The sequence below is a fragment of the Hyperoodon ampullatus genome, assembly GCF_949752795.1.
Source record: "Hyperoodon ampullatus genome assembly, chromosome: 4".
Lineage (NCBI taxonomy): Eukaryota > Metazoa > Chordata > Mammalia > Artiodactyla > Ziphiidae > Hyperoodon > Hyperoodon ampullatus.
This window is the reverse complement of record NC_136917.1, coordinates 142125243-142134207: the sequence shown is the minus strand read 5'-3', so window position 1 is coordinate 142134207 and position 8965 is coordinate 142125243. Positions and strand designations below refer to the sequence as shown.

Here is an 8965-nt window from a genome sequence, read left to right as displayed (position 1 = left end):
TATCCCCTGCATTAGCAGGTGGATTCTCAACCACTGCACCACGAGGGAAGTCCCATATGCTCACTGTTAAAGAGCATACATTGGAAACACGGTTACGTAAATATCAAGGAACTATACCAGCAGCGCATTAAAGTGAAGATCTATGAATCACCAGATCTACCTTGCATCCAGACCATCCTTTTGCCCCTGGTGCCCATGAAGCATTTCAATAAGATTCCTGTTTCTATCATGGCTCTGTGTATCATCACAATATACTCCGGTTCCTTCAAACAAAAGAACCAACAAACAAGCAGACATACAAAAGACAGAGCATCTTTAGGATGCTTATTTTATTGCACTGTGAATAAAAAAGTAATAGCAGCTAACAAAATAAAATTAAATAATTTAAAATTTCTTTTGCGAATAAGTAATGCATTCATTAACATATTAAAAATATAAGCAAGTATAAGGTGTAAAGTCTTAGTTCCATTTCTTTTTCAATCTAACCTGTTTCCATCTTTTCACCTTGTGAGTGAAAAATGTTGTTGTCAGTAAACAAAGGATGTTGCAGCCACCAAGCCAGCAGCCACTGCAGCCACTCCCAACTGTGCACCCTGAGGGGATTCAGGATGGAGAAAAGCAGGATACTGAGGTGCACGACAAAGGAATGATTTCAGTGAGCCCAGACTCTTGCATCTTCCCATACACAGAACAGCGCTAAATTCAGTAACTTTAGATGTCTGGTTTTCTTCATTAACAGTAATCTTTTGATGGTCCAGCTGTCTGGTTTCTGTTGCAAAACTCCTGTATATCCTGGCTCCCCCCTGCCTCCTTGGAGCAGTGCCTGAGAGTGTCTGGGAGGCTGTCTTCCAGGCTTAAGCCCTTAGAAGATCCTCTGAATAAAACGTAATTCTCCACTTCTAGGTTGTGTTTTTTTTTTTTCCAGTCGACAACCTAGTCCCCTTCTCCATGTATCCCCTGTCAGATAATAATTTTTATTAGTTTCTCATGTATCCTTTCAGAGTTTCTTCATGCAAATACAAAGAAGTATGAAAGTATTCTTTTTGAATTAATTGCTTAAACTTTTTTCTTCTGTTTTATTAAGATATAATTGATACACAGCACTGTATAGGCTTGAGGTGTACAGCATAATGATTTGACGTACGTACATGATGAAATAATTATCACAATAAGTTTAGTGAACATCCCTCATCTCATATAGATACAAAATTAAAGAAACAGAAAAAAAATTTTTTTCCTTGTGATGAGAACTCTTAGAATGGACTTTCTTAACAACTTTCATATATAACATAGAGCAGTGCTGATGATCAAAGGGGATAACTACCCAAGGTGGATGAAAACCATCTGGGTACATAGACCAAAGTGAAGCGCAGTCCACTTCCACAGCTGGTGCAGAGCTTTGCTCCTGACTTTCCCTGGGCACTCAGTGAGCCCCACAAACCCAGAGAAGCACCATTGCACCTGGGGATGGTGCAGAGACCCCCTCCCCCAAATGTATTCTTATTCTCCTTCATCCTTTTTTTTTTTTTTTTCGGTACGCGGGCCTCTCACTGCTGTGGCCTCTCGCGTTGCGGGGCACAGGCTCCGGACGCGCAGGCTCAACGGCCATGGCTCATGGGCCCAGCCGCTCCGCGGCATGTGGGATCTTCCCGGACCGGGGCACGAACTCGTGTCCCCTGCATCGGCAGGCGGACTCTCAACCACTGCGCCACCAGGGAAGCCCCTCCTTCATCCTTTTAACTCCAAAGTAACTTATTGGTCTGTATCTTTCTTTTTCTTCTTAACAGTGTATTTTGTAGATCTTTCCATATCAGTGCATAGAAAACTTCTTCAGTTTTTTTTTAATAGCTGCAAAATATTTCTTTTAATGTGTATACTGTACAAGTTACTTAACCAATCCACTGCTGATGAATATTTGGGTTGTCTCTAATCTTTTGTATGCTAGCTCACATTTATTGGACTAAGCTTACTATATTCTAGGTGCTGTCTAATTGCTTTACTCGGGTTCATTAATATAACAACTCTTTGAGTTAGATAATATTATTTCCACTTTTCAGATAAGGAAACAAGAGGATTAAAGAGGCTAAGCAACTTGCTCAAGATTTGAACAAAGACTGTCAACCTTTAGAGCACATATTTGTACTAGTGAAACAAAACTAGTACCCTTTATTGCTTTCGGGGAAAGTCCTACTTTTAAGGAAAAGTCTCTAGTTATGTGTTTATAACTGTTTTCCATTGGTTTCTAAAATTTTATCACAAACATTTGAAAAATTTGTACAATTCAGGATTTTACTCCTTTCCACCACTCATTCTTTACTCTTTCTTGACCTGTGGAGTATGTAATGATGAATCTGATATCAAAATATATCTGTTTAAAGACAGTTTAAGGAGGTAGTGTTTAAAGTTATGGGACAGACTGGCATTTTCTGAAAGTGATTGATTTTTATTTTAGGGTATAATATGCTGAAGTCTTAGTCTGAGAAAAAAAAAACCTTTTTTTACTTGGGCACCACAAGTTTAAAGTGAAGAGCAAATAAATGACCTTGCCCTTTGATATTCACACTTCCTCTGCAGGATTTTACCCAATACAGTTGTAGAGCCACAGAAATCTTTGCATTTCGTATCTGCTTTCTCAGAGCTGTTTGACTTCATTCAAATATAAACCAAATGAAATGTTTTTTAGACTTGCAGGCTCCTGCCACGTACTGCAAAGAACTGAAAAACCCAGATGATAGCTAGAAACCCAAACAAATCTGGGTCCTCTCCTAAAGCTAGCAAGTGCCTGCCACTATTGAAAACCATCATGACAAAATGTCTTATCACCTCCCGATTGTCATTTGATCCTTGCCATCTGCAGCCATCAGGACCACCAGGGCAAAGATGTGTCCAGTGCTGTAAAGGGCAAGGACATCTTGCCTAAAAGGGAAGTGTGAAGCCCTGTTCATACTACTTAATCTATTTAAACCTAAAACAACATTCTTATGAAGGAATTGATGCCAGCAGAGAATACTCATCTAGTGACCTCACTTTAATGCACAAGCGTAAGCTGTGACAGAGTGAGAGGGTGGCATGGACATATATACATTACCAAACGTAAGGTAGATAGCTAGTGGGAAGCAGCCGCATAGCACAGGGAGATCAGCTCGGTGCTTTGTGACCACGTAGAGGGGTGGGATAGGGAGGGTGGGAGGGAGGGAGACTAAAGAGGGAAGAGATATGGGGACATATGTATATGTATACTTGATTCACTTTGTTATAAAGCAGAAACTAACACACCATTGTAAAGCAATTATACTCCAATAAAGATGTGAAAAAAATAGGAAAGTAAAAATTATACAAATAATATTGGAATAAAATGTCCTATTAGAAAAAAAATTAATGCACAAATCACAGTATTTAGGTGTAATGATAAAGGTGTAATGATAAAGCATTAACAATAATTATTTTGCTGCAATCTTCCTTTAGCTAAGTCATTGCCTGCCATTTTTCTTTCTCAAACTATTCACACAGTGACAATTTAATGGAAAAAGAGATACCATCTGGAGTACTTATTAGCTTAACAAACCCTTGACTGGGAGCCTAAGAAGATTCTATGTTTCTCATTCCCTCTGAGTGGTTTAACTCCAGAGCCTAACGCTATTGTTTAACTCAAGGGACTGGAGCATGCTTGCCACTAGGGGGTGCTGTTGCTTCTTTACTCCAGCCTCTGGCGGTTTCAATTCTGACCTTATCAGACTTAACAGAAAAAAGGAGTGTGTTCCTCGTAAGCCCCCAGAGCTCCTCGTATGCCCCCAGAGTAAGTGGAATCTGTTGGAACAATTCAGAACAAAACAAAATAACTAGTAAATGAAATAGACTTGTTAAAATGTTTTCTAGTATCTCTCCGAGATGGACCAGAACAGCTTCTTGATATCATCAGTGGTCTAATAGTTTCATTAGGGTCTGGGGACAGTAACAGTTTTTGAAGTGCTACTTCAGGAAGTGGGGACTAGTGGGGAACAGGGAGTGTGTCTCTGCAGGAGAAGGGGAGAGGACTGGGTCCTTGCAGACTCTTCCGCAGTCTGGCCGAAATCTGCTTCCCCTTCTACTGATTCAGTGTTGGCTCAGACACAATTTGCCAAAGCCTGTCACATGTACCAGTTTTGGGGGTTGTTAAAAATAAAAGTTCTGGGACTTCCCTGGTGGTACAGTCGTTAAGAATCTGTCTGCCAATGCAGGGGATACAGGCTTGAGCCCTGGTCTGGGAAGAGCCTACGTGCCACGGAGCAACTGACCCCGTGCGCCACTACTACTGAGCCTGTGCTCTAGAGCCCGTGAGCCACAACTACTGAGCCTACGTGCCACAACTACTGAGCCCACGTGTCACAACTACTGAAACCCGTGCACCTAGAGCCCATGCTCTGCAACAAGAGAAGCCGCTGCAATGAGAAGCCCGTGCACCGCAGCTAAGAGTAGGCCCCCCTCCCCGCAACTAGAGAAAGCCTGTGCGCAGCAACAAAGACCCAACGCAGACAAAAATAAAAAATTATTTAAAAAAAAAGGAAAGAAAAAAAAAATACAAGTTCTGTGGTCACATGAATTTGGGAAATTCTGGTTTGAAAAAGTTTTGCTTGCTGTAGAACTTTCATAACATTTAATTGACATTACCCTGTACATTGCGTTTTGTGAATATAAGGCTGGGCATTTGCTGGGGGTAGATACTCTAACAGTGGTTCTCAGTGGAGGGTGGTGATTTTGCCTCCAGGGGACATTTGACATTGTCTGGAGACATTTTTGATTGTCATGACCGGGGAAGGGTGTTATAGCCATCGAATTGGTAGACACCAGTGATGCTGCTGACCGTCTACGCACAGAACAGCTCCCCACCCTCCCCCCACACCCCCCCAACCCTCCCACCACTCCACCAACAAAGAATGATCAAGCCCAAAAGGTCAGCAATGCAGAGATTGAGAAAACCTGCTCTATAACATACACAGCTTGTTACACTCATTCAACCACGAAATTAATTATCTCTTCCTGAATTGTCTTGTAGGACTAGAGTGGAAAATCTGTGGGGAAACTTTGCCTTCAGTTTATCCACAATGTTTTAATTGCTGTGTGGTGTGGGCTTCCCTTAATACTTATCTTTGACCTCCATGTGGCACTTGTCTTTGTTGACTGGCCGTTCCTTGAAATTCCCCTCAATTGGCTTGACAATGAATTGTTTTGGTTTTCCTTCTTCTGTAACCTCTCTCCCTCATGCCAAGATATTTTGTCCCAAAGAGATCTACATTTCCAGTTATGTGTTAGATATTTTCTTGAAAATAAAAATGTCCCTTTTCTAAAACTACCTCTTTCTCATCAACTTCTTATTTCCCCCCTTCATTAATTTGTTCTTAAATTCTTCCAATTTTCTCAGTCAATCTGATATGTGATTATGTTTAATCACTAAGTCTGGTGAATCCTCTGGTCCATCGTCTTTCTCTTCTCAAATGAGGCCTTGATTGCCCCTTGTCTGATTACTGAAATAAATTCCAAATCACACTTCCTGTTTCCCCTCCTTGTCCTTTCCATGTAGCCTGCACGATACCAGTGTTTAAATCATCCTAAAACATCACTTTGATTCTTTCCTTAAAACTTCCAGTGAGCGAATTCCCATTGTCCTTTGAATAAAGTCTACACAACTTTTTCCAGCAGTCAAATTTCCCACAGTGTGGCTCCCACCTATATTTGAAACCTTTGTTCCAATGGCTCCTCCATTGAAATTCCAGAAAGAAAAAACTGTTCATATGAGAGCAAAGCTGTGGAGAGGGGCAAGTGCAAAGCACTTGGTGAAAGGAAGTTTTTGTAAACTTTTTAGATTTAATTTCTGGCATACAATCTCTGGAAGCCAAACAATGCAAGTTCTAAATTATCGCAGATACATCTGTATGTGTGTGACTCATCCTCTAGACTAAGGAAACTCTATAAATGGGCTACTATGATCTTTACAGAATGTAAACGATGAAAATAAAGAAGGATGTTGCTCAAGCCTCCCATCTGTCAAAGCCCCAGCCTAACATGTTATGCAACCTTTGTAAATATTTGTTGAATTTAGAATGAACAAATTAATGAGCGCATGCATGAATGCATGCATGAAAAACTACTGTGGCAGGTGCTGGTGGTGTCCTGCTTATATCTTGCAAATACTGAAAATACCTGCAACTTTCTACTGGAAGTCTTTTTTTTCTTTCTTTCCTGGGTACAGATGTGTTCTCAACCTATCCCCAGTTCAAGCTGGAAGTGTCAGAGAGTTGATGAGTCCAGAAGCCACGCTTAACCAATGATAAACAGGGTGTTGGTAAATATAGCCTTACCCCCTCGTTGGAATAACTCTGAGACGTGCTCTTCAGTGTCTCCCAGATTTCCTCATTGGGACTGAGCTATAATTGCCTCAGTATCTTGCATGTTAAAGTACCTTGTATTGACTTCCTTTCCTTCCCAGTCTCACTTTCTTATCCCTCAGCAGTGCTTTCTAGGATCACTTCACTTCACAAAACAACCCCCAAAACACAAGAAACCCCAAACCAAAAAAACTAAAAAAAAAACAAACAAAAACTACTTGCAATTGAATTCTTGTCTCAGATCTGCTTCTGGGGGAACCCAAACTAAGACAGCCACTGAATGTGGAATTGTACATTGAGTGCTTAAGGAGAGTCCATGACATCTGGAATTCATGCAACTGGAGTTGAATTAAAAAAAAGAACTCTTTGAGGAATCAGACATCATCTTCTCTGTGGCAAATTTTTTTCCCACACAAAGCACTAACACTTTGAACAAAAGATGTGGAAGTATTTCCTCTGGAAGACCACCATTAATTTATAAACGGAGGTAGGGGTCGTTCTTTATTATTCAAATTTTTTGGATATAAAAAGAAAAAATATTAAAACTGGAAAATATTCACGAATGGAATGTTTAGTTATAAAATTACTCTCAGTTCAAATTTCCTTTCCTCCTTCACACTTATGTCACTCCTACCCATAATGCCCTAACAGCAAGTTTCAGAATATTTGGCCAAACCATGCAAATAAAACTGTAGCTCACAAAAAAACAAAAACAAAACAAAACAAAAACAAAACAAAAAAAAAAAACTGTAGCTCAACTTTAATAGAAAATCTGAAACCTTGCAAAAATGCAGCCTTTTGTGAAATCTATGAAAGTGATGTTGGAGAAATGCTAGAATCAATGCAAAGCCATGGAAAGTGAAGATCTGGCAGAATAAGACAAGGCAACTGAAGAAGAGAACATAGACATGGTTGATGACTGTGACAAGAACTTTCCAACAGAGTGATCTGAATATCATAGGATTAAGGGCTGTTCTTGGGGAAATTAGTGATGCCTTTAAATATGTTTGCAAAAAAAGATGCTCTTTTTGATCATTCAATGATCATTTGATCATTGAAAGTCAAGTATGAGGGATGTGCATTATATTGTGTTAGGATATATATATTTTGGGGGGATTCCACTCCAGAATGTTCCACTTACATTTTGAGTGACAGAATTGCATTTAAATTTTTTCTTCCACAAAGTGTTTAATCTCAAAGTCTGCTGTATAACACCCTTTTAGAGAATCATGAAAACATCTGCTTAGCGTGGTAGATTGAAACAGGAAGGAGGCTTATCCCTTGCCTTACACAGAGTCTCCTTTGGTTGAAAATCACTTAAACACTGAAGTGAGAACATTTGTTGCTTTTCTTGATTTACAGATGTTTTCTCAGAACTACACTTCCAAACAGTCCCAGCTGACTGTAGCTAAGGCCTGGGTCAATTGATAAGATGCATCTGGTTTCAAGACACAGACTAAGTACAGGGCAGGCTCTCCGTGTCCCCAGAGAACCTGGTTGGGGTCACAGCTAAGTCTTGGAACCATTTGCTCTATATATGAGTGCCAAGTGAATCCCCAGCAGGGAGAGACAGTCGGGGAGTAGACTGCTGGGCTCTTCCTCCTGTTGAAAATTCACTGGGCACTGGAGGAGGAAATTTTCCTTCTGTCTTCTGCCCTGAATGTTTTCCCAAACATGAAGGTAAGATAACTTCATTATTTTTGTGAACGAAGCTAACTCAAAAGGGAGTAAGGCTTAACTTAAGTAACTAAAAAAAAAAAAAAAAAAAGAATACATGGGAAAATAGGAAAGAGAAATCTCCGAGGGTGACTTTAAAAAAATCCTTAATTAAATATAGTTAACAATTCAGCCAAAGTGAATTTGTTTTTCCTTTCTTGCAGTTAATTTATTGGTTTAGAGGTCTGGGAATCAGAGATTGGAGACAATGTTTATGAAAGTCCCAAGAAAGCCATTAAGAAATAAAATACAATAATATAATTGTTATTCCTTAGGGAAAAATTCCCTCCCACGGATTTTGTTTGTTTGATTTGGAGTCACGCAATGAACCCCCGTGATCTGACTTATCTAAGAGCTTTATAGAAAAGTGAATTTGGAGACTTGCAACTTTAGAGTTTGGAATCTGGATGAGAAGATAAGGCTTGTGAGAGTAGAAGATACAGATAAATGGAATGAAACTAAAGGTTTACCAAAAACACATATTGGTCTAATGGAAAATGGCCAAATGTTAAGGAAAAAGAAATGCAGGACTGAAGACAGAAATCACTATCATAGACTAGAATTCTGATGCAAAAATAAGTTGAACCTGCTAGTACAATTTTAGTATTGCAGAGGTTTGTATTTAAACTTTAAAAAATTTACATTATAATGCTGGAACAATAATTTCTCAGCCCTGTCAGCTGCTAGATTGCTTTTGTCATCACTATGCCACCGATTTGCAATACTGAATCTACTCTCACTTTCCAGGGCCTTTGGAGGTGGAGTGAGAGGTGTGTCTTGAGTAACTCATGGGTGAAATTACATTTAATTAAGTTATTGAAAATTACACACAAATCATAAAATTAATTTGTTTAATGTTATGATGCTAGAATGTCAAGTAACCATAC

The 8965-nt window shown here is 39.5% G+C and overlaps 1 protein-coding gene across 1 annotated transcript in view; it reads left to right on the top strand.

Moving 5' to 3' along the window:
- Positions 1-2803: 2803 nt before the first annotated feature.
- C7 (complement C7) overlaps positions 2804-8965 on the top strand; it is a gene marked incomplete at both ends in the record, with an annotated part of 64000 nt that continues 57838 nt past the window's right edge. Inside the window, 4 exon segments of the mRNA XM_079701615.1 lie at positions 2804-2894; positions 3654-3796; positions 7905-7943; positions 7947-8042. Coding sequence (XP_079557741.1) covers positions 2804-2894; positions 3654-3796; positions 7905-7943; positions 7947-8042 — 369 coding nt within the window.